A 26,754-nucleotide genomic window follows, 5' to 3' on the forward strand; every position below is an offset into this window, starting at 1 on the left:
TACACCACATTAACAAATTGAAAGATAAAAACCATATGATTATCTCAATAGATGCAGAGAAAGCCTTTGACAAAATTCAACACTCATTTATGATTAAAACTCTCCAAAAAGCAGGAATAGAAGGAACATACCTCAACATAATAAAAGCTATATATGACAAACCCACAGCAAGCATCACCCTCAATGGTGAAAAATTGAAGGCATTTCCCCTGAAATCAGGAACAAGACAAGGATGCCCACTCTCACCACTACTATTCAACATAGTGTTGGAAGTTCTGGCCACAGCAATCAGAGCAGAAAAAGAAGTAAAAGGAATCCAGATAGGAAAAGAAGAAGTAAAACTCTCGCTGTTTGCAGATGACATGATCCTCTATATAGAAAACCCTAAAGACTCTACCAGAAAATTACTAGAGCTAATCAATGAATATAGTAAAGTTGCAGGATATAAAATTAACACACAGAAATCCCTTGCATTCCTATATACTAACAATGAAAAAACAGAAAGAGAAATTAAGGAAACAATACCATTCACCATTGCAACAAAAAGAATAAAATACTTAGGAGTATATCTACCTAAAGAAACAAAGGACCTATACATAGAAAACTATAAAACACTGATGAAAGAAATCAAAGAGGACACAAACAGATGGAGAAACATACCGTGTTCATGGATTGGAAGAATCAATATTGTCAAAATGGCTATTCTACCCAAAGCAGTCTATAGATTCAATGCAATCCCTATCAAGCTACCAACGGTATTTTTCACAGAACTAGACCAAAGAATTTCACAATTTGTATGGAAATACAAAAAACCTCGAATAGCCAAAATAATCTTGATAAAGAAGAATGGAACTGGAGGAATCAACCTGCCTGACTTCAGACTCTACTACAAAGCCACAGTCATCAAGACAGTATGGTACTGGCACAAAGACAGAAATATAGACCAATGGAACAGAATAGAAAGCCCAGAGATAAATCCACGAACCTATGGACACCTTATCTTTGACAAAGGAGGCAAGGATATACAATGGAAAAAAGACAACCTCTTTAACAAGTGGTGCTGGGAAAACTGGTCAACCACTTGTAAAAGAATGAAACTAGAACACTTTCTAACACCATACACAAAAATAAACTCAAAATGGATTAAAGATCTAAATGTCAGACCAGAAACTATAAAACTCCTAGAGGAGAACATAGGCAAAACACTCTCCGACATAAATCACAGCAAGATCCTCTATGACCCACCTCCCAGAATATTGGAAATAAAAGCAAAACTAAACAAATGGGACCTAATGAAACTTAAAAGCTTTTGCACTACAAAGGAAACTATAAGTAAGGTGAAAAGACAGCCCTCAGATTGGGAGAAAATAATAGCAAATGAAGAAACGGACAAAGGATTAATCTCAAAAATATACAAGCAACTCCTGCAGCTCAACTCCAGAAAAATAAATGACCCAATCAAAAAATGGGCCAAAGAACTAAACAGACATTTCTCCAAAGAAGACATACAGATGGCTAACAAACACATGAAAAGATGCTCCACATCACTCATTATTAGAGAAATGCAAATCAAAACCACAGTGAGGTACCATTACACGCCAGTCAGGATGGCTGCTATCCAAAAGTCTACAAGCAATAAATGCTGGAGAGGGTGTGGAGAAAAGGGAACCCTCTTACACTGTTGGTGGGAATGCAAACTAGTACAGCCGCTATGGAAAACAGTGTGGAGATTTCTTAAAAAACTGGAAATAGAACTGCCATATGACCCAGCAATACCACTTCTGGGCATACACACTGAGGAAACCAGATCTGAAAGAGACACGTGCACCCCAATGTTCATCGCAGCACTGTTTATAATAGCCAGGACATGGAAGCAACCTAGATGTCCATCAGCAGATGAATGGATAAGGAAGCTGTGGTACATATACACCATGGAATATTACTCAGCCATTAAAAAGAATTCATTTGAACCAGTCCTAATGAGATGGATGAAGCTGGAGCCCATTATACAGAGTGAAGTAAGCCAGAAAGATAAAGAACATTACAGCATACTAACACATATATATGGAATTTAGAAAGGTGATAACGATAACCCTGTATGCAAAACAGAAAAAGAGACACAGAAATACAGAACAGACTTTTGAACTTTGTGGGAGAATGTGAGGGTGGGATGTTTCAAAAGAACAGCATGTATACTATCTATGGTGAAACAGATCACCAGCCCAGGTGGGATGCATGAGACAAGTGCTCCGGCCTGGTGCACTGGGAAGACCCAGAGGAATCGGGTGGAGAGGGAGGTGGGAGGGGGGATCGGGATTGGGAATACATGTAAATCCATGGCTGATTCATATCAATGTATGACAAAACCCACTGGAAAAAAAAATAATAATAATAAAAAAAAGAAAACATAAAAAAAAAAAGACCTATATATAGAAAACTATAAAACACTGATGAAGAAATAAAAAATGACACAATAGATGGAGAAATATACCATGTTCCTGGATCAGAAGAATCAATATAGTGAAAATGAGTACACTACCCAAAGCAATCTATAGATTCAATGCAATCCCTATCAAGCTACCAACGGTATTTTTCAGAGAACTAGAACAAATAATTTCACAACTTGTATGGAAATCCAGAAATCTCAAATAGCCGAAGCAATCGTGAGAAAGAAGAATGGAACTAGAGGAATCAACCTGCCTGACTTCAGACTCTACTACAAAGCTACAGTCATCAATACAGTATGGTACTGGCACAAAGACAGAAATATAGACCAATGGAACAAAATAGAAAGTCCAGAGATAAATCCACGCACCTATGGACACCTTATCTTTGACAAAGGAGGCAAGAATACACAATGGAGAAAAGTCAATCTCTTTAACAAGTGGTTCTGGGAAAACTGGTCAACCACTTGTAAAAGAATGAAACTAGAACACTTTCTAACACCATACAGAAAAATAAAGTCAAAATGGATTAAAGATCTAAATGTAAGACCAGAAACCATAAAACTCCTAGAGGAAAACATAGGCAAACACTCTCCGACATAAATCACAGCAGGATCCTCTATGAACCACCTCCCAGGGTAATGGAAATAAAAGCAAAACTAAACAAATGGGACATAATTAAACCTAAAAGCTTTTGCACAACAAAGGAAACTATAAGCAAGGTGAAGACAGCCTTCAGAATGGGAGAAAATAATAGCAAACAAAGTAATTGACAATTAATCTCAAAAATATACAAACAGCTCCTGCAGCTCAATTCCAGAAAAATAAACGACCCAATCAAAAAATGGGCCAAAGAACTAAACAGATATTTCTCCAAAGAAGACATACAGATGGCTAACAAACACATGAAAAATGCTCAACATCACTCATTATCAGAGAAATGCAAATCAAAACCACAATGAGGTACCATCTCATGCCAGTCAAAATGGCTGCTATCAAAAAGTCTACAAACAATAAATGCTGGAGAGGGTGTGGAGAAGAGGGAACCCTCTTACACTGTTGGTGGGAATGCAAACTGGTACAGCCACTATGGAAAACGCTGTGGAGATTCCTTACAAAACTGGAAATAGAACTGCCATATGACCCAGCAATCCCACTGCTGGGCATACACACCGAGGAAACCAGATCTGAAAGAGACACGTGTACCCCAGTGTTCATCGCAGCACTGTTTATAATTGCCAGGACATGGAAGCAACCTAGATGTCCATCAGCAGATGAATGGATAAGAAATCTGTGGTATATATACACAATGGAATATTGCTCAGCCATTAAAAAGAATGCATTTGAATCAGTTCCAGTGAGGTGGATGAAACTGGAGCCTATTATACAGGGTGAAGTAAGTCAGAAAGAAAAACACCAATACAGTATAATAACACATATATATGGAATTTTGAAACATGGTAACAATGACCCTATATGCAAGACAGCAAAAGAGAGACAGATGTATAGAAAAGTCTTTTGGACTCTGTGGGAGAAGGCAAGGGTGGGAGGATTTGAGAAAATAGCATTGAAACATGTATATTATCATATGTGAAAGAGATCACCAGTCCAGGTTCAATGCATGAGACAGGGTGCTCAGGGCTGGTGCACCAGGATGACCCTAAGGGATGGGATGGGGAGGGAGGTGGGAGGTGGGGTTCAGGATGGGGAACACATGTACACCCATGGTTGATTCAATGTATGGCAATGGTTGTCATATGTTTGGCATATGTCATATGTATGACAACTGTTCATGGTTATCAATGTATGGCAAAAACCACTACAATATTGTAAAGTAATTAGCTTCCAATTAAAATAAATAAATTGATAAAAAAAAAACAAATACTATTAGAATCAATGTATCAAACATAAAGGCTGTATTTGCTGTTTTTCATTATTTTTTTCTTTATTCTTAATGCCTACTTTTGACTCTTAAGTTTTTACAAAGATAAGAAAGTTACATATAGCAATGATTTCCTATGCAGAATGAAATATGAAAGCTGGGTACAGAAATGGGGCATTTCATTTCTTACACTATATTACTTTAAGAAATATTAAAAAAAATTTTTTTAAGAATTTAATGTAATTCTGTAGAAATATGAGATCTTTCAGCTTTTAAGAACAAGAGTAAGGACTTCCCTGGGGGTCCAGTGGCTAAGACTTCAAGCTCCTGATGCAGGAGGCCCAGGTTCAATCCCTGGTCAGGAAACGAGATCCCACAAGTTGCAACTAAGACCCAGTGCAGTCACAAGAGCATATTCATATCCACATTTACACTAAGGTACTGGTTATATCACATGCTCATTACTAAAAACACTAAATAAACAACTGAATAAAATTTAGACTTATGAAATAATATACATCAAAAAAAATCTCACATACAAAATCTGTGGCTAAACATCTTTGGCAGCCTTAGATAAAATCTAATTTCACATTGACACTGGAATGCTGAGATATTTGCTCAGTGATTTATTAACATGAGAAACAGCATCAGTTGAGGAAAAATAAAAGAAACAGTACGATTTTCTCAAATACTGTACCGTAGTTAGCCACTGCTTTTCCACCCTTCCTCCTTATTTCTTCAACAACCTTATCAGCAGCTAAGGAGCTTTTGCCAACTCCTGTGAAGTCCCCTCCTAGGTCATTCACTGCAATGCAAAAATAAACAAATAAGAATTCAGTTCTAGACCTCAAACGTACAAGGTGGAATGAAATTACATTATTTGCATATGTTTTCAGTCATCTTCCTAATTCCCTCCTCCTGTATTTCTATCCTTCTTAAGACACCATGATATATGTACTTTCAAAACATGTCTCTCTGTTTTTAAATACAGATATGAAGCAGTGAAAATATTTAAACACAGGTTCATGCCATGAAATTTTCAACTGTGCAATGCTTCTTTTTTGGGAAGCAAGAGACTGATTCAACCCACTTTTAGAAAAAAAAAAAAAGGAAAAGAAAAAAAAAATCACTTTTAAGAGTGTAAACAAAGGAAAACAGTATGGACATCCTTCACAAAAAATTAAAAATAGAACTGTCATATGATCTGGCAATCCCACTTCCATGTATTTATTCAAAAGAACTGAAATCAGGAACTAAAGAGATAACAGAACTCCAGTGTTCAATGCAGCACTATTCACAATAGCCAAGATGTGCAAACAATCTACATATCAATTGACAGACAAAATGGATAAAGAAAAAGTTGCCAATGTGCTATTATTTAGGCTATAAAAAAAAGAAGGAAATTTTGCGATATGTAACAACATGGATAAACCCTGAAGATAATAAGGTAACCCAGCCACAGAAGGCCAAATACTATATGATTGTACCTAAAATGGTCAAACTCATAGAATCAGAGAGTAGAATAGTGGTTGCAGAGATTAGCAGGAGGAGAAAATGGGGAGTTGCTAATCAGTGGGCATAAAATTTCAATAATGCAAGATGAAAATGTTCTAGAGATCTTACCTGCTGTACAACATAATGCCTGTAGTTAATAATACTCTATTGTACACTTAAAAATTTGTTAAAAGGGTAGATCTCATATTAAGAGTCCTTATCACAACTGAAAAAAGAAAAGAAAGGTTAAATACATAATGTGACATCTTCCCCATGTCAAGAAAGCCATTTACAGCAATGGTGATAAAGAACAAGCATATTAAATTCACACTGGTGAATTTTTGTAAAACATAATATGTCATGGTCTACCAAAAAAGAAATAAAACTATTTATTGAAAAAGGTCAAAAACTACACACACAACTAACATGTGTTCAGTCACTAATTTATACTAAAATATATGTAATTTATATGTTTCCCTAGTGGCTCAGATGGCAAAGAATCTGCCTGCAATGGAGGAGAACAGTTTCAATCCCAGGGTTGGAAAGATCTCCTGGAGAAGGGAATGGCTACCCACTCCAGTATTCTTGCCTGGAGAATTCCATGGACAGAGGAGCCTAGCCAGATACAGTCCATGGATTCACGAAGAGTTGGAAACAATTAAGTGACTTTCATTACATTTTTACATCTTCCTATATATATATAGATACAAACATTAACTGAACATTTACTATTTGCAAGGAAATCTACAGATGTATAAGAATGGTGCCTATCCTCAAAGAGTTTATAATGTACTGAAAGTTAAGTATGTGGTAATGTCTGGATGTGAGAGTTGGACTGTGAGGAAAGCTGAGCACTGAAAAATTGATGCTTTTGAACTTTGGTGTTGGAGAAGACTCTTGAGAGTCCCTTGGACTGCAAGGAGATCCAACCAGTCCATCCTAAAAGACTGATCTGTTCTGGCTGGGTGTTCATTGGAAGGACTGATGCTGAAGCTGAAACTCCAATACTTTGGCCACCTCATGCGAAGAGTTGACTCATTGGAAAAGACCCTGATGCTGGGAGGGATTGGGGGCAGGAGGAGAAGAGGATGACAGAGGATGAGATGGCTGGATGGCATCACCGATTCGATGGGCATAAGTTTGAGTGAACTCCAGGAGTTGGTGATGGGCAGGGAGGCCTGGCGCGCTGCGATTCATGGAGTCACAAATAGTCGGACACGACTGAGCAACTGAACTGAACTGAACTGAACTAATGCATTAATTGTATCATAAAGTATATAAAGGCAACATAACTAAGTAATATGATAACAAAGGTAATTTACACAATCATTCAAGGTTGAATTTACAAAATAACAGGCAAAAATAAATGAAAAGATAAATAATGTGTCAGTCACTCAGTCATGTCCGACTCTTTGCGACTCCATGGACTGTAGCCCACCAGGCTCCTCTGTCCGTGGAATTCTCCAGCCAAGAATACTGGAGTGGGTTGCCATTCCCTTCTCCAGGGGGTCTTCCTGACCCAGGGATCAAACCTGGGTCTCCCTCACCGCAGGCAGATTCTCTACCATCTGAGCCACAATAGATCGATGCCAAACATCTTGGTAAAAACAGAATTTAAGGCAAATACTGGGGACAAAGAATTAACTTGCATTGCAAAGTGATCATTTCTGTTGGGTTACTGCATAAACTGTGAGGAATATAATAATTTAAAAATTACTAATTAATAATGGCATAGAGATATACGCTCAAATTTAAACCCTCTTAATATGATCAAATTGATGATTATCATACCTGAAAAAAAAAATGCACAAGATCTTTTTTTCTTTTGAAGTATAACTCTCTTATGGGGGATTGGGGGTGAGGGTTGCAACTGGGATAGAGTAGTAAAAGGAGATAAAGGGATGACTCAGAGAAAAACTAGTCAAATGTATTTTTGTGCTTAAAGGAAATTAGTTTTTCAAAATGTAGACTGAGGTATATTTTTTCTAACAATATAGTCTTATCAGTCTTATTGCAAATAAAAAAAGCTACAAAGACAAAAAATAATAGGGGAAAGGCTTACATTATCCCTCAGAGATTTTTTTTTTAATGTTAAGGTTCTCAAGACTAAATTCCTATTAACTATTCATTATTTGAGTACAGTTACTTAAATAACAAGAAATAAACAATAAAAAAAATCAAGATTTTGAAACACATAACTAACAGTCTTCTAAGACCCTTTTTACCCAAGCAAGAGAAAGTTCAAAAGCAAATTGACAAAGACAATACTGAAGTAAATAAAGAAATGTTCAATTGTGAAATGAAACACTACCCCCAAGTGCAAACTATTCCAAGTGCAATCAAAGGTAAACATTGAAGCCTGAATAAATAATGACTGTGATCAATGATCAATGCAGTGAAACAGTATCAAAACAGATTTATTCAAGACAAGTATTCACCTCAGACAGGACAAATTTGACACTGACCTTACTCAGTTACCCTTCCAGAGCTAATTCACAGGGGTTACAATCTTAACTAGAAAAGCACTGATTATACACTGAAGGACTTAGCCAGCAGCAACATTAGAAGATTGCTTGTAAACAAAGAGCAATGTGTTTACACTATGTGACCCTGTCATCACTTATATATATGACTAATATTCCAATTATAACAATATTTTAAAATATCCCTACTGCCTACTGTTAAAGACAGATCTGGAGGAGAAGGGGACGACAGAAGACGCGATGGTTGGATGACATCATTGACTCAATTAGACATGAGTTTGAGTAAACTCCGGGAGTTGGCAATGGATAGGGAGGCCTGGCATGCTGAAGTCCATGGGGTCACAAAGAGTCAGAGATGACTGAGCAACTGAACTGAACTGACTGAATATTCCAATTATAACAATATTTTAAAATATCCCTACCACCTACTGTTAAAGACACAACTTTGTACATTGCTGCATTTAAGCTCCATACAGTTTTCTAGGAGTTTGGCAGGAACACTTGTTCCTATTTTTATAGAAGAGGAAAGAGTTTAGGAAAAGTTAGGTAACTTATTCCAGGCTCCAAGGCTGTATGAAACAGCAAAATTCAGACAAGAACCTGGACCCACCACAATATCACTCTGCTCCTCTAATGCTGTGAACAAGTTTCTTTTATTCTAATTATTTCCACTTAAAAAAAAAAGTCATGCTTGCTTGGAGAGAATACAGAAGAAACAACCTCTCTCAAACAAACAGCTTCAAAATACAGTATTTTTACTACTTATTGGTAAGATTATGATAGTTAAGGGATAGAGTCTTTTCAGCTTAAACCATCAAAATATCCCCAAAAGTGATATATTTGTAAATCCTCCATATAAAATCGAGCTTATAGCTCTGAAGAGCTTTTTTTTTTTTTAAGATGTAAAATCTTTTGCCTATTTCTGTAATTTTAAATAAATCAATGACTTGGATAGTCTATTAAAGACTATGTAAGTTTTTTTAATTAAAAATGCACTCTGAGTTTTTATTAAACACCTACTTACTATACACTAACCACTAGAGTAGGGACATATGGATCCAGAAAATTATAAACACACTTGGAGCCTATAAAAGTATCCTATAAATAGGAAAATGGATACCTAAACACAAAGTACTGAGTTATCAGCTATCAAAGCCTGAAAACAGAACCAGTTGGTGAGAATGGCTGTTTCCCCATATCCTTCCAACACAAGACATTATCATTCTTTTCAGTATAACAATTAAATGATTACAAATTATAGCCCATTATTTTAGCACTAGTAAGGTTACATTATTTTCATAGGCTTGTCATTTATATTTCTGTTCACTGTTTTGTCTGCTTAAATAACATTTCATTTGGGGTGCCTTTTTTTCATACAGATGTGTACATGCGGGAAGCATGCATGCTTGTCACTTCAGTCATGTCCGACTCTATGGAACCCTGTGGACTGTAGCCCACCAGGCTCCTCTGTCCATGGGAGTCTCCAGGCAAGAATACTGGAGTGGGTTGTCATGCCCTCCTGCAGGGGATCTTCCTAACCCAGGGATCGAACCCTGGTCTCCTGTGTCTTCTGCATAGCAGGTGGATTCTGAGCCACCAGGGAAGCCCCATGTACATGTCACTTATTTCTAAAGATTTTAATTTTTTATCATATACAAATTATAAATTCTTTTATTGAAATGTTGAAAGAGAAACAGCAGAGCATTAATATTATTTGATAGCATTACATACTTTGTTTTTTAACATTTTGTTACATAAACCAGATTGAGAAATCTGGATTTGTCTTTAGCAATCCTATTTGTGTACAGGGCTTGGTTCTCAGAAGTTGGTTTTCCTGTTCTCTCATGCTGTTCTTCAGCCCTGATTACTGGTCCCAAAGATTAGAGCAAGAAACACGTTTTGGGTCTCCTGATATCAGGGCTGCTAAACCAACTGAGGCAACATATATCACTTTTAGTGTGTTGGGGGGGAAAAATGTGATCAAACTGATTATCATCTTCCTCAAACTGTCCCACCCTCTCAGCAGCACTTTGCTGGCTAAGTCATTTCCCAGGTATTCTCTCTTTACTCCCATTTCTGAACAGTACATGCCACCAAGCTATCAAGGCTTGACATCCATTTCATTATGATTCTTCAAATACTCACTCTGTTCATACTCTGTACCCAGCACTGGGCTTGGTGCTTTGAGCGTGGGAGGTAGATAGTGTGTGTGCTGAGGAGTTTCCAGTTCTTCTGAGGAACCAATTATTGCCATTTCTTTCCTGTTCTATCATTTCATGCCCAGACTACTGTAAGTGCCTCCCCAGTGGCCTTTTCCCTCCAATCGTAATCATTCCAGGCTGCTAGCAGCCAGTTGTTGGGTAACGGCCATACAACAGCCTTAAGCTAAGTCATTCCCCCACTGAAAATCTGCAGTAGAACCCTATTATTCACTGCCTAATTTTCAAGATCCCTTAAAGTCAGACTTCATTTTACTGTTTCACCTTAGTATAATTAGTTTCTCCTCTCTGGGAAATTGCTTATATAGCAATTCCTAAGTTCCCACTTAATTATCAGGAGTAATAATGTTACAATGCTTTGTATCTGAAGAGTGCTCTATAACTGTGCTTACACATATTCCTGTTCACATATTTATTCAATCCAAGGATTTGACACCAGTAAGTCATATCTATGACCAAAGACATATCTATAAACTACTTTTATTTCCAAAGTAAAATGGTGCTTCCAAATCTACAAAATCAAAATAACTTTTATATGCATTGATTTTGCACGTGACATGCTTTACAATGAGTAATCTGAGAAGTGTATAAAAAGATGACAAAGGCAATATTATACTACAAGTGTACTTATTTTTTGGAGAGGTTATTTACTTTTTTTTAATGCTTTTAAGAAATTCAAACACTACAGATCCAAAAAGCCCTTTCTAACCCGTGTCCTATCACAGAGGTAACTGTTATTAACCATTTTTGAGATGTCCTTCCAGGCATTTCTGTTTCCTATGTTGATGCCTTTCCTCCCATTCTGAAAAGTTTCTGATAGAAAACAAAAGCATTAAGAATCATTTCATTGATATAGTAGGCCCAGTGGGGATTTCCTCCTGTATTCTGTTTATGTCTTGACTGCTACCAAAAAGTATTTAAAGTGCCTTAAATATAAAAGGCACGTGCAAGGACTATTAAAAAATGGAAAAATTAAGAAAATGTCACATCAGAGAAAGAGAAACGTACTCAAAGCATAGGCAAATGGTTGTTACCCTAGTTGAGGACAGTGTCAGGTTTACCCTTAAGCTTCCTGACAGTCAAAGAAAAAGTGCAAAACACAGTGTTGCCGCTATATTTTCATTGTTTGGCAGAAAGATACCATCTCCCTAGTTCATCAGAAGTCTTTTCCAGAATGGCCATAATGTATCTAAATATTTGAAGGCCTCCAAAATGTGGTAACAGTTTAGAAAGCAGTATCTTAAGTGAGGCCCCCTTAATTTAAGGGACTTTATCTGTCTCAAGAAGATAAGGCAAGAAGGCATCAAGGGTCTCTTTAAAGGAAGAAGTTGAAAATGAGCAACTGAGTCCTCCTGGGACTCCATCTCCTGTCTATCTGCACTCACCACCTGGGTAATCCGATCCAGTCTCCTGGCTTTAAATCCCACCTGGGAACTGAAAATAGATTTATATAGCTTCAATGTCCCCCCAACTATAGAGTCCTATGTCCCACTGCCTACTTACTATCCTCGTCTGAAAGTCTACAGGAATGTCCCCTCTCTGGGAATCTGGCCCTCCTCCAATCTTTTCCATCTCACTCTATCCTCTCTCCTTTTCAACCCACATCAGCAAATAATCAAATCCTGCCATACCTACCTTCCAAATATATCCAGAATTTAACCTCCTTGTACCACCTCCATCCCTACCAACTGTCTGAATCAACCCCTTCTCTTTTACAGATTATTGCAATAACCTGACAGATCTCTCTGCTTCCACTTCTTTTTTTTAACAAAAAATTATAAGTACAGACAATAGGAGTTCATATGACAATAAACCCCAACAGGCTCGACATCCTCCTCCACTTCCATCCTTACTCCTCCTGAACCTACTTCTCAGACAGCAAGCAGAATGATCAATTTAAACCTTAAAGCAGGTCATGAAAGTAGGTTCTCATTAGAAATCTAGAAAAATAGTGTACACGATCTTATTTGCAAAACAGAAATAGAGACACAGATATAGAATACAAACATATGAACACCAAGTAGGTAAAGGTGGTGACATGGGAATTGGGGTGTTGGTATTGACATATATACACTATTGATACTATCTATAAAACAGATAACTAAGGAGAACCTACTGTATAGCTCAGGAACTTTACCTAGCGCTCTGTGGTGACCTAAATTGGCAGGAAATCAAAAAGAGAGGGGCTACATGTACACGGACAGCTGACTCAGGTTGCTGTACCGCAGAAACCAACACGACACTCTAAAGCACCTATACTCCAATAAAAATTAATTTAAAAAAGAAAAACAATCCGGCTAAAAGCCAGTCCTTCTGAACTAAATGGTCCTACATGATCTGACCTCCTGTCCCCTCTCATCTCTCATCTTCATTCCCCTGGATGACATTACTCCAACCTGGGATGCCCCCGAAGCTCACTTTGATATAATCCTGAGCACAGTGCCCAGGACATGGTAGGCAGTCACTAATACTGTTTTTTTTCCCCCTTTACAAAAGAATTTAATGCTTGGTGTCATTTAATCTCCACCATAATCCTGGCAGTTATTAGGTAAGGTGGCTACTAATATTCAGACAAGTCATGTAACTGGACAGCACAGCCAGGATTCAAAGCCTGACCTAACTTCAGAGACAATTCACTTTCGCACACTGAAGTTCATCTTCTGGCTGTCAGGATCACACAACAGCTAAAAACACAGGCTCCGGCATCTGACAACAGGAACTTAGAAAACTCATCTTTACCAGTTGTCATGTAACTTCAGCACAGAAAAGAAATCGTGCCGATCTTACTTTAAAAGACTTCAACTTAAATTAACCCTAAGTGCTACTCCTCCAGTTCAAGAACAGAAAGCATTTTGCCTTTCTTACTGTCAAAGAAGAGGTTCTGCTTGCTGGAACACTTCAATCTTCTCTGTGTTCAAGCCCTCAGGATAAAAGTTACTATTCAGAGAACTTGATACGGCTCACCAACTGAGGAAACCTCAGACCTATTCCATTCCCAACATTTTCTTCAGATATGCACACACATTTCTTCAAAGATGTAATCTGTACAAAAACAAATTGTCCCTTATTGTAATTATCAGCCAAAGGCTTAGCAGTTCTTACACTCAGATTTAAGTCTCCCATAATGCTTGATATTATGGAACATAAAACATAGCAATCATATTAACAGGAAGCTAGAGAATATCTTAAGTGATACCCTTAACTTTGGGCTTGGCCAGGTGATTTTCCTTGGCCAGTGAAATGTGGGTAGAAGCGCCATGCCACTTCTAAACGGAAGCTTTAAGCACCACCATGGGGAACAGCCATGATGAGAGTCACGCCTTCAGCTGGGATCCTGAAATTATTAAGACACACAGAACAGACAGACAACGGACCAGAAGGTGAAGCATCAGGTAAGTGTGAAACTACCCTTTACTATCATAATCCAAGGAGATTTGTTTGCTGACTCAGCATAACCAACCAAAAGCTCTCTCACATGATAAACAAGCTACTCTTTGTCTTAAGGTTTTACTTCTTACTGGCCTCTGAGCTAGTCATAAGACTAACTGATCAGTAATTTTACCACAAACAAGCTCAGTTCAGTTCAGTCACTCAGTCGTGTCTGACTCTTTGCGACCCCATGAATCTCAGCACACCAGGCCTCCCTGTCCATCACCAACTCCCAGAGTTTACTCTACTGAGTCGGTCATGCCATCCAGCCATCTCATCCTCTGTCGTCCCCTTCTCCTCCTGCCCCCAATCCCTCCCAGCATCAGGGTCTTTTCCAATGAGTCAACTCTTTGCACGAGGTGGCCAAAGTATTGGAGTTTCAGCTTCAGCATCAGTCCTTCCAATGAACACCCAGGACTGATCTGCCTTAGGATGGACTGGTTGGATCTCCTTGCAGTCCAAGGAACTCTCAAGAGTCTTCTCCAACACCACAGTTTAAAAGCATCAATTTTTCGGTGTTCAGCTTTCTCCACAGTCCAACTCTCACATCCATACATGACCACTGGAAAAACCATAGCCTTGACTAGATGGACTTTTGTTGGCAAAGTAATGTCTCTGCTTTTTAATATGCTGTCTAGGTTGGTCATAACTTTCCTTCCAAGGAGTAAGCGTCTTTTAGTTTCATGGCTGCAATCACCATCTGCAGTGATTTTGGAGCCCCCCAAAATAAAGTCTGACACTGTTTCCACTGTTTCCCAATCTATTTGCCATGAAGAGATGGGACCAGATGCCATGATCTTAGTTTTCTGAATGTTGAGCTTTAAGCCAATTTTTTCACTCTCCTCTTTCACTGTCATCAAGAGGCTTTTTAGTTCTTCTTCACTTTCTGCCATAAGGGTGGTGTCATCTGCATATCTGAGGTTATTGATATTTCTCCTGGCAATCTTGATTCCAGCTTGTGCTTCATCTAACCCAGCGTTTATGATGTACTCTGCATATAAGTTAAATAAGCAGGGTGACAATATACAGCCTTCACGTACTCCTTTTCCTATTTGGAACCAGTCTGTTGTTCCATGTCCAGTTCTAACTGTTGCTTCCTGACCTGCATACAGGTTTCTCAAGAGGCAAGTCAGGTGGTCTGGTATTCCCATCTCTTTCAGAATTTTCCACAGTTTATTGTTATCCACACAGTTAAAGGCTTTGGCATAGTCAATAAAGCAGAAATATATGTTTTTCTGGAACTCTCTTGCTTTTTCAACGATCCAGCGAATGTTTTCAATTTGATCTCTGGTTCCTCTGCCTTTTCGAAAACCAGCTTGAACATCTGGAAGTTCACAGTTCACGTATTGCTGAAGCCTGGCCTGGAGAATTTTGAGCATCACTTTACTAGCGTGTGACGTGAGTACAATTGTGCGGTAGTTTGAGCATTCTTTGGGATTGCCTTTCTTTGGGATTGGAATGAAAACTGACCTTTTCCAGTCCTGTGGCCACTACTGAGTTTTCCAAATTTGTTACTCTGTCGTAAATCCTACATGTGCTTACTCCTGTCTCCTATTTTTTGCTTCCTCGGGTAAAAATATGCTGAGCAGAACAAAATTAACTCAGGAGAAAGGGCAGTGCATGTAAGACAATCTGGAAGCAGGGCATCTACGTTTTAAAAAGCTACAGCACAGGGCAGTGGCGGTTAGAAGAACGAAAACCATGGTAGCCTAGAGAATTCACAGCCAGGTCACAGGCTAACAAGTGGTAGAAAAATTCTGCGCTTTCACATAAACTAAACTATATCTGGTTCTCCAGCCAAGTTTGGTAAATAATTTTACAAAAACACGAACCTTCTACCTTTTTGGACTTTAACAGGCACCTGCTGCAATACCATCCCTGGGTCAATGACAAGAGACACACCATCCCTGTTTATCATTTCCTTAGAATTGAAAAAGGCCAACCTGAGTTCAACAAATTCAAAAGTAATAGATACAGGAATTCTGATCCACACGAACACATATTGCTGCAAAAGGTTTTACAAAATAAATTTATAAACTAAGATTATAACTCAGCCACAACCAAAAAAGTAGAAATTTACTCAACCAATCTCAAAGGCACACCAACCACTCCCCACCCCACCCCATCCCCAAAAAAGGGTTACAACAATAAACGAACCAATGAATAAAGTCCTTTCTTTACAAAAGGTAATATTTCAGGTCCTTTTCAAGATACAAAAGATAAAAAGAGACCCTAGCATTTATGGAGGAACTGAGTGCAAAGATGTAAATAAAAAGTTAGGAGTAAAAATATTAATAAATGAATAGCAATATCTTTTTAAAGAAAGTAAAGAAAAAACAGGCTGTGACATGACACATTCTTGGGACAATCTAGCAAAAAAAAAAAAAAAAGGTCTGAACTATACACACCTGACAAAATATCACAGTGTCAAATGTGTTGACATGGTGTTCTTCTTCTTGCCACAAGAAGCAGACTGGATTAACACACTGTGGTTATGACCTTAAACAACATCCAAGATTTCTGTGTTCCTTCCATAAAGATAAGTTACACATCCACATTGAGGGAAAAAGAATCAATATCCTGCTTAGGTCTTCTTGGTTTAGAGAACCTTTCTGCTTGTTAAGTCTTCTGTTACACACGTCTTCATAAACAAATTGGGAGAAATCTCTCTCTCTGTATTCCCTAGTAAGCCGTAAGAAAACTGCGATTGGGAGGCCAAAGCCCAGGGAAGATATTAATAAGTATTGGGGCATACAACTGCCCTACATACCTACCTGGCACCGAAGATCCATTTAGTTACTCCCCACAAAGATGTGGCTGTAGACAAACCCACTTCTATGACCACACCAACTGCCAATCACACCAGGCAAACCACTGAGATGACTAAAACCTCCCACACTGAGTGTGTTCTCAAATACCCCATCCTCCAACTGAATCCCCAGAGTAAAACTCAGGTAAATGTCCCTTCAATTAAAATTTTGTAAACTGTTATAAAAGCTCCCATTTGAAACATTTTGATGAAAGAAATTAAAAAAACAAAAAAAAAATCATACTTTGGATTTCCTGATTTCAAACTTCCAGTTACGAAAATGCACTTACTTCTTTCCTTACCAATATATTTACACTTACATGGATTCATCTTCTACCAGTCTGCTACAAGAAAAAATTACAGCCCACAATATATCAAATGCAAGAATTTTATAATGAACATCTGCTTATCTTTCTCAATTCTATTGAGTTGCAAATTCTAGTTTACTTTAAAAAGTAAGTTGCAAAATGAATAAATAAATAAATAAAAAGTAAGTTACAAAAATCAGCCTCAATGGGGAAAAGATTTTGCTGGCAGAAGAAAAAAAACTGGTGATAAAATTTGACCTTGACAAATTATTTGATGTAAATACAAAGGTGTCTGTCTTGTGAAGACTGTATTTTAGTTCCTAGGCACTAAATGAAAAGAAAAATTTATCAACTTACCAACAACTGATGCACCTCTTTCTGCAAAAGCCAGGGCATAGGCTCGGCCCAATCCTATTGAAGAAAAAGGAAAAAAAAATCATAAAGTTGAGCAAATGTTAGAATAATTTTTTTGGTCTATTCAATCCAATCCCTATTGAAAAGTAACTGATGTGCAATTAATTACAAGAGTAGGCTTCACTGGTACTCTCAGCCTCTACTGTACCTATTTCTACTTTCAGGAATTGGAAAACTTAAAACTATACTTTACACCCATTTTACCTACCATTTCCTACATTCTACCTAGCTTCTAGGATGCTAGAGGTGATCTGTGTTCCACCATTAAACGCATGTGCATGAAAATGCACGTGAAATGAAATTTGGAAGGAGGTAATGAGGAAGAAGTCACCATACTGTGACAACTGCCCAGTGCTGCTGCTTAGGAAGCCAACTTCTTGAAGCTTTCTAGGTATTCAGTGGATATACTGGCAGCTTCTAGATCAAGCTCCCTAATCTCTGGATGGCAACTTCCGTTCTCTAGGTTGCTAGAGCAAGTGACTATTTGGGCAGTGGCAGTTCCAAGGGCAGCCTCAGAGATAGTGGCTCCACTAATGGACCAGTTTTAGAAAAGCCAACTGCTTCTACTGAGTCCTCTCCTGTTTCAAATATCTAACAGTTTCTACATTCTGCTCTGAACCTTGACTAGATAATCACCACATACACAAAAAAAATACTTAATTCAGATTCAAAGCTATAGAGTATAAATTTATACATCCAAAAATGGAAACATGCCTATGTAAACTTTATAGGCAGAGAATATCTTAGGAAGACTATTAGAGACTGGGAATTAGTGGTTCACCTCTGAGTAACAGAATTGTGTGATTAGCAACAAAGAGTGGAAAGCTTACTTCTGTATTTTTTCAATCATTTTAACATGTACACATTTTTAAAAATTGAACTGATATACATAGTGGTAGTTTATCTTGCCTTGAGAAGCCCATGAACAGTATGAAAAGGCAAAACGACAGGACACTGGAAGATGAACTCCCCAGGTCGGTAGGTGCCTAATATGTTACTGGAAATCAGTGCAGAAATAACTCCAGAAAGAATGAAGGGATGGAGCCAAAGCAAAAGCAACACCCAGTTGTGGATGTGACTGGTGATAGAAGCAAGGTCTGATGCTGTAAAGAGCAATATTGCAAAGGAACCTGGAATGTTAGGTCCATGAATCAAGGCAAATTGGAAGTGGTCAAACAGGAGATGGCAAGAGTGAATATCAACATTCTAGGAATCAGCGAACTAAAATGGACTGGAATGGGTGAATTTAACTCAGATGACCATTATATCCACTACTGTGGGCAGGAATCCCTTAGAAGAAATGGAGTAGCCATCATAGTCAACAAAACAGTCCGAAATGCAGTACTTGGATGCAATCTCAAAAACGACAGAATAATCTCTGTTCGATTCCAAGGCAAACCATTCAATATCACAGTAATCCAAGTCTATGCCCCAACCAGTAATGCTGAAGAAGCTGAAGTTGAACGGTTCTATGAAGACCTACAAGACCTTTTAGAACTAACACCCAAAAAAGATGTCCTTTTCATTATAGGGGACTGGAATGCAAAAGTAGGAAGTCAAGAAACACCTGGAGTAACAGGCAAATTTGACCTTGGAGTACAGAATGAAGCAGGGCAAAGGCTAATAGAGTTTTGCCAAGAGAACACACTGGTCATAGCAATCACCCTCTTCCAACAACACCAGAGAAGACTCTACACATGGACATCACTAGATGGCCAACACAGAAGGCAGACTGATTATATTCTTTGTAGCCAAAGATGGAGAAGCTCTATACAGTCAGCAAAAACAAGACCAGGAGCTGACTGTGGCTCAGATCATGAACTCCTCATTGCCAAATTCAGACTTAAATTGAAGAAAGTGAAGAAAACCAACAGACCATTCAGGTATGACCTAAATCAAATCCCTTATGATTATACAGTGGAAGTGAGAAATAGATTTAAGGGACTAGATCTGATAGACAGAGTGCCTGATGAACTATGGACGGAGGTTTGTGACATTGTACAGGAAACATGGATCAAGACCATCTCCAAGAAAAAGAAATGCAAAAAGGCAAAATGGCTGTCTGAGGAGGCCTTACAGATAACTGTGAAAAGAAGAGAAGCAAAAAGCAAAGGAGAAAAGGAAGATATAAGCATCTGAATGCAGAGTTCCAAAGAGTAGCAAGGAGAGGTAAGAAAGCCTTCCTCATCAATCAATGCAAGGAAATAGAGGAAAACAATAGAATGGGAAAGACTAGAGATCTCTTCAAGAAAATTACAGATACCAAGGGAACATGTCATGCAAAGATGGGCTCAATAAAGGACAAAAATGGTATGGACCTAACATAAGCAGAAGATACTAAGAAGATGTGGCAAGAATACACAGAAGAACTGTACAAAAAAGCTCTTCACAACCAAGATAATCATGATGCTGTGATCACTCACCTAGAACCAGACATCCTGGAATGCAAAGTCAAGTGGACTTCAGGAAGCATCACTATGAACAAAGTCAGTGGAGGTGATGGAATTCCAGTTGAGCTCTTTCAAATCCTGAAAGATGAGGCTGTGAAAGTGCTGAGCTCAATATCCCAGCAAATTTGGAAAAGTCAGCAGTGGCCACAGGACTGGAAAAGGTCAGTTCCATCCAATCCCAAAGAAAGGCAATGCCAAACACTGCTCAAACTACCACACAATTGCACTCATCTCACACACTAGTAAAGTAATGCTCAAAATTCTCCAAACCAGTCTTCAGCAATATGTGAACCATGAATTTCCAGATGTTCAAGCTGGTATTCGAAAAGGCAGAGGAACCAGAGATCAAACTGCCAACATCTGCTGGATCATCGAAAAAGCAAGAGAGTTCCAGAAAAACATCTATTTCTGCTTTATTGACTATGCCAAAGCCTTTGATCCACTGTGTGGATCAATATAAACTGTGGAAAATTCTGAAAGAGATGGGAATACCAGACCACCTGACCTACCTCTTGAGAAACCTGTATGCAGGTCAGGAAGCAACAGTTAGAACTGGACATGGAACAACAGACTGGTTCCAAATAGGAAAAGGAGTACGTCAAGGCTGTATATTGTCTCCCTGCTTATTTAACTTATTTGCAGAGTACATCATGAGAAACACTGGGATGGAAGAAGCACAAGCTGGAATCAAGATTGCCAGGAGAAATATCAATAACCTCAGATATGCAGATGACACCACCCTTATGGCAGAAAGTGAAGAACTAAAAAGCCTCTTGATGAAATTGAAAGAGGGGAGTGAAAAAGTTGGCTTAAAGCTCAACATTCAGAAAACTAAGATCATGGCATCAGTCCCATCACTTCAAGGCAAATAGATGGGGAAACAGTGGCTGGCTTTATTTTTGGGGGCTCCAAAATCACTGCAGATGGTGATTGCAGCCATGAAACTAAAAGACGCTTACTCCTTGGAAGGAAAGTTATGACCAACCTAGACAGCATATTAAAAAGCAGAGACATTACTTTGCCAACAAAGGTCCATCTAGTCAAGGCTATGGTTTTTCCAGTGGTCATGTATGGATGTGAGAATTGGACTATAAAGAAAGCTGAGTGTTGAAGAATTGATGCTTTTGAACTCTGCTGTTGGAGAAGACTCTTAAGAGTTCCTTGGACTGTAAGGAGATCCAACCAGTCCATCCTAAAGGAGATCAGTCCTGGGTGTTCATTGGAAGGACTGATGTTACAGCTGAAACTCCAATACTTTGGCCACCTGATTCGAAGAGTTGACTCATTGGAAAAGACCCTGATGCTGGGAAAGATTGACGGCAGGAGGAGAAGGGGACAACAGAGGATGAGATGGTTGGATGGCATCACCGACTCACTGGACATGAGTTTGGGTAAACTCCAGGAGTTGGTGATGGACAGGGAGGCCTGTCATGCTGTAGTTCATGGGGTCGCAAAGAGTCAGACATGACTGAGCGACTGAACTGAACTAAACTGAATTTAAATTAACTCATAAACAAGTAAACAAATAACAAAAGGAAGCAGCTAAATTATCAAGCTCTTCTATAAAGAACCCAAATTATAAATTTTTCCAAAACTAAAAGATCACCAAATAATTTACTTTAAAATTTAATCTACTCTAAATGGATGAGCAAGAACCCATCCAACACAGTAACTCAAGCCTCTTCATATTTTATCAGATCAAGGCTGAAGCACTAGATTTAAACATGAGGTTTTCAACGAAATCAATACTCAAGACCAGAATGCAAAAAGTGGTAACAAAGTAGAAAATCATCAGATGAAAGGAATGGGACACATCTCTAGTAGAGATTGATCTCAGTTAATCTGAGTATTATCTCAAAACCAAGCTATACAATTCACTGAAAAGGTATGTGAGTAATCTATTTTTATCATAATGGCCCAAACTGTACACAAATCTGTACATAAAGTTAAAAGTGAAATTCTCTTTCCTGTTTCTAACACCACCACTAGTCCATTAACAGATTCACTCTGTCCTCCCATGTTTGTGTATCTATGCTTATATAAACATCATTTAAATACTTTATGTGTTAGTCTGTCTCCCCAAATAAACTAGAAGGTTCTTAAAGGATGAGATTTATGTCATTCTTTCCCATTTCCCACAATGGCCAGCACAACTGTAGAGTCAAAATGCACAAAGAAATTAAATTCAAGAGCCTCTCTTTTCTCTCAATCCTCTTTCAAAGCCTGTCTTAACTTTCTCCTGCACCTAAGTTCACTGTCAACCATCCTCTCTGCCCTATTTCTCTTCTGACCTTAACTTCTTTCGCAGTGTCAAAAATCAGTTCATTCTTTTCTCACAGTGCTTGTTCAGTGCTCCTCTCAGTGGGTTTGACTGCCCTCTGCTTCAAGTTAACAGAGTCTCTGAGACTAGCTTCCTGGACTATTTCACTTTCTAGGTTTACCCAAAGGAAGTCAAACAGCTTCAAAGTCCCTCCTGACTTCAGAACTTCCAACTACTCACACACTTCTTACTATCTCCAGGCCTACAGCTTGCTATTTTATAACCATCTCAAATTCACAATGGCCAGACTCCCTCTTCCATTGCCCAGTTCCACCACTCTCACATTTCCATCCCCAGCAACCGCTACTACCATCTGCTAATAAATACAAATTCCCGTTACACCACCCATCGTGCCAAAATTGTTTACCAGCTAGACAATTCTGACAGAGAAGGCAATGGCACCCCACTCCAGTACTCTTGCCTGGAAAATCCCATGGACGGAGGAGCCTGGTGAGCTGCGGTCCATGGGGTCGCAAAGAGCCTGACACAACTGAGCAACTTCACTTTCACTTTTCACTTTCACGCATTGGAGAAGGAAATGGCAACCCACTCCAGTGTTCTTGCCTGGAGAATCCCAGGGACGGCGGAGCCTGGTGGGCTGCCGTCTATGGGGTCGCACAGAGTCGGACACGACTGAAGTGACTTAGCAGCAACAGCAGCAGACAATTCTGAAACTTCTTCCAAGTCGCCCAATAAACTCTTCAATATTCCAAGCTAAACAATAGCACCTCAATAGTGCCAAGATATTTCTTCTCATTTCAGAATATGAGTGAGTTGAAGTCAGACTAATTCCCAGACATGGGCCTGGCAAGCACTCACAGCCAGCCTCCTGGGATGTTCAGCAGAAACGCAGTTCTACAGATCCATATCCTTAAAGGAGAATGCCAAGGCCTCAAGGGCAACAGTCCGTGTTCTGGGACTGCAATTAGATCTCAATCTTTCTTTTCTAATGACGACCGAATGTAAGTCTCTACTTTCCCACATGTATCTGCTCCAGATCAGTATTCAAATTTAATGACTAGTAACTGTAACATAATCTAGGTTCTTTAAGACATGGATCAGTTTATAAACAAGAGGCGCTAAATCCAGAATTGTCTAGTAACAACTCATTAGTTCAGTTCAGTTGCTCAGTCGTGTCCCACTCTTTGCGACCCATGGACTCAGCACACCAGGCTTCCTGTCCATCACCAACTCCCAGAGCTTGCTCAGCCTCATGTCCACCAACTCAGTGATTTCTTCACTCTTCTCTGGTAGTATATTGGACACCTACCAACCTGGGAAGCTCATCTTTCAGTATCGTATCTTTTTGCCTTTTCATACTGTTCATAGGGTTCTCAAGGCAAGAATACTGAAGTGGTTTGCCATTCCCTTCTCCAGGGGCCCACGTTTCATCAAAATTCTCCACCATGACCTGTTCGTCTTGGGTGGCCCTACACGGCATGGCTCATAGTTTCACTGAGTTAGACAAGGCTGTGGTCCATGTGAACAACTCATTAATACTTCACAAAATCAATTTAGTGTGTTGTAATCTGCATTTACTTAATGAAACAGAATAGAAAAGTTCAAAGTGCACTGCATGTACTATGTTTCAAATACAGATTTTGTGTGTGTGTGTGTGTGTGTGTGTATACTGGGTATTGGCATATAACTGTTATTTCATACTGTGAATCACTCACTGTCAAAAAATGGCTTCACATATGAGTGCATTATTTATTTTCAACAAAAACTAAGCATAAACAAAATGTTTTCCCCAAAACATATGATCATTTCAGAATGAAAATAGCTATGGATATAAAATATTTGGCCACTAATTAATACTAAAGACGTTTTCTAAAAGGAAGCATGAGAATCCACTTTATAAATGAAAATATGAAAATATGTATGATTTAACCCTGGTGGCTCAGAGTGTAAAGAGTCTGCCTGCAAGGCAGGAGACCCAGCTTTAATCCCTGAGTGGGGAAGATCCCCTGGAGAAGAAAATGGAAACTCACTCCAGTACTCTTGCCTGGGAAATCCCATGGACAGAGGAGCCTGGCAAGCCCCGGTTCATGGGGTCGCAAAGAGTTGGACATGACTGAGCGACTGACTTCACTTCAACTGTTCTGACAGTTGTGACTCTGGAGTTGTGACTCCATTGTGACTTTTAATATATAATTTAAATTAATTCTGCATTAGGTCCATTCTTGGTATAAGGCACTACCAGTAGGTAATCAAAGGCCCATAAGGTCAAGATTCTTGCACTTCAGTTCACTTCAATTCAGTCATTCAGTCGTGTCAGACTCTTTGAGACCCCATGGACTGCTGCATGACAGGCTTCCCTGTCCATCACCAACTCCGGGAGCTTACTCAAACTCATGTCCATTGAGTCAGTGATGCCATCCAACCATCTCAAATGAGTCAGTTCGCATCAGGTGGCCAAAATATTGGAGTTTCAGCTTCAGCAGCAATCCCTCCAATGAACATTCAGGACTGATTTCCTTTAGGATTCACTGATTGGATCTCCTTGCAGTCCAAGGGACTCTCAAGAGTCTTCTCCAACACCACAGTTCAAAAGCACCAATTCTTCAGCACTCAGCTTTCTTTACAGTCCAATTCTCACATCCATACATGACTACTGGAAAAACCATAAGCTTTGACTAGACGGACCTCTGCACTTGGAATAGTGTAAATCTCACTGCAAAGAATCCATGTAGGTATGAGTAGTTTGTTTTAATTTTTGTCCTTTAAAAATAGAGCTATTTCACATAATAAATCTCTACTTTGCTTCTGAAATACAGGAAGGTCGGGCCCACTTCAGAAAGACCTTTGCTCTCCAGTTCCTAATGCCCCACCCCTCACTCACTTTATCCCTCTATCTCCTGCCTGAGTCCAGCAGTCACTTGAGTTTACAACTCCATGCCAAGACTCCAGTGGACTTGACAGTACTGTGCTTAGCTTGATAAGCATACAAAGTCCAAAAAGGAGAACTCTAACCAGATGCCTTTTCTAAAAAGAAGGCCCTCTTAAGAGCTTAAAAATCATACGACAGAGGAAAAGACAACTAACTTTTCAAAGGCAAGGGGCTGACATCTCTACTACTGGGGACAAGGGGTGGGGAGTGATTCCAATCACCAGATGGCTTTTCTGCCATGTTTAAAAGGCTAGACAGAGGCCTAGAGAGTCTATTGACAGGAAGAGTTGCAATTGATACGCACAGATGAGCGCTGGAATGAACTTTCACCTAGTCACGCAGCCCAGCCTGGCCTCTGTCCTCTCCAGATCGGAAGCTTTGAGGGGATGGGGGGGTGGAGGTGGGGAGAGCTGCACCAGGAGTTTCTGGGTCCCCACTCAAGGCTGGCCAGCCCCACCTCTCCACCCTCAGGAGATTCGGCGACCTGAGAATAGTCATTGTCCATCCTCCCACTCCCACCCCCACCGAGTCCAATCAGTCGCTCCCTAAGCCGCCTAGTCACCGCGGCCCGCAGCCCAGATGCTGGGACAGCAGCTATAGCTGCGTGCGTAACCCCGACCAAAGGAAAAAAACAAACAAACAAAAAAAGTTGGGCCGGGGGTTCCCAGCAGGACAGTGAGCTGGACACCCGCCCTCCATCCTTCACATACTCACCTCCCCCCGCGCCGGTAACCAGTACCACCCTCCCGTTGAACCTCAACATCGAGGCCATAAGTCCAGTCTGCAGCGGCCCACACACACACTAGCAGAAGTAGTGCGGAGTGGAGTTCAGACTGCGAGGCAGGCAAGACGGAGGGAGTGACCGAGGGCAGGACGGTAGCGACCTGCCAGCTTCTGAGACGGAGAGGGACGCCGTAGTTTTGCAAGTGCGCCTGCGCGGAGATCTCTTGGAACTCTGGGAAATGTAGTCCAACATGACTGCAGTCGCGGCCCTGCTCAAGAGACTTGGCTCCGAAGGACCAGTTCTGCGTAGGAAGTAATGGGAGCTCGTTAGATCTGTTTGGTAAAATGGCTGACTGTGCTCAGTTTATTTATCCTCTAATCCATGGTTTTGTCATTCACTCAGCAAGTGTTTCCTAGATTTAGGCGAGATTGCAGCTCCTCTCTGGTAATAGCTTTCAGAAATAGCCCCTTAGAAGTAAAGGCACACTCACCAATAGATAAAAGATTTCTGGAAATCTAATCCCTGGACCTCTAGGGAAGCAAGTACAGTCAATTGACACTATTGAAATTTGGGGACAGATAATTTTTTTGTTCATTGGAAGGACTAAAGCTGAAGCTGAAGCTCCAATACTTTGGCCACCTGATGCAAAGAGCCAAGTTATTGGAAAAGACACTGATGCTGGGAAAGATTGAAGGTTGAAGGCAAAAGGAGAAGAGGGTAGCAGAGGGTGAGATGGTTAAATAGCATCACCCACTCATGGACATGAGCTTGAGCAAACTCTCGGAGACAGTGAAGGACAGGGAAGGCTGGCGTGCTGGAATCCATGGGGTCACAAAGAGTCGGACACGGCTCACCAACTGAACAACAATTTTTGCTATGTGGGGTTGT

General features: G+C 39.7%; 1 protein-coding gene across 1 annotated transcript in view; it reads right to left on the reverse strand.

Moving 5' to 3' along the window:
- The window catches only part of HSD17B4 (hydroxysteroid 17-beta dehydrogenase 4), a 104,717-nt gene extending 78,663 nt beyond the window's left edge, over positions 1-26,054 (reverse strand). The window contains exons 1-3 of the mRNA XM_043912295.1: positions 25,857-26,054; positions 17,426-17,479; positions 5,024-5,131 (exon numbers count right to left, since the gene is read on the reverse strand). Coding sequence (XP_043768230.1) covers positions 5,024-5,131; positions 17,426-17,479; positions 25,857-25,914 — 220 coding nt within the window. The 5' untranslated portion in view covers positions 25,915-26,054. The remainder of the gene's footprint in view (positions 1-5,023; positions 5,132-17,425; positions 17,480-25,856) is intronic.
- Positions 26,055-26,754: the final 700 nt, after the last annotated feature.

Source organism: Cervus elaphus, chromosome 9 (assembly GCF_910594005.1).
Source record: "Cervus elaphus chromosome 9, mCerEla1.1, whole genome shotgun sequence".
Lineage (NCBI taxonomy): Eukaryota > Metazoa > Chordata > Mammalia > Artiodactyla > Cervidae > Cervus > Cervus elaphus.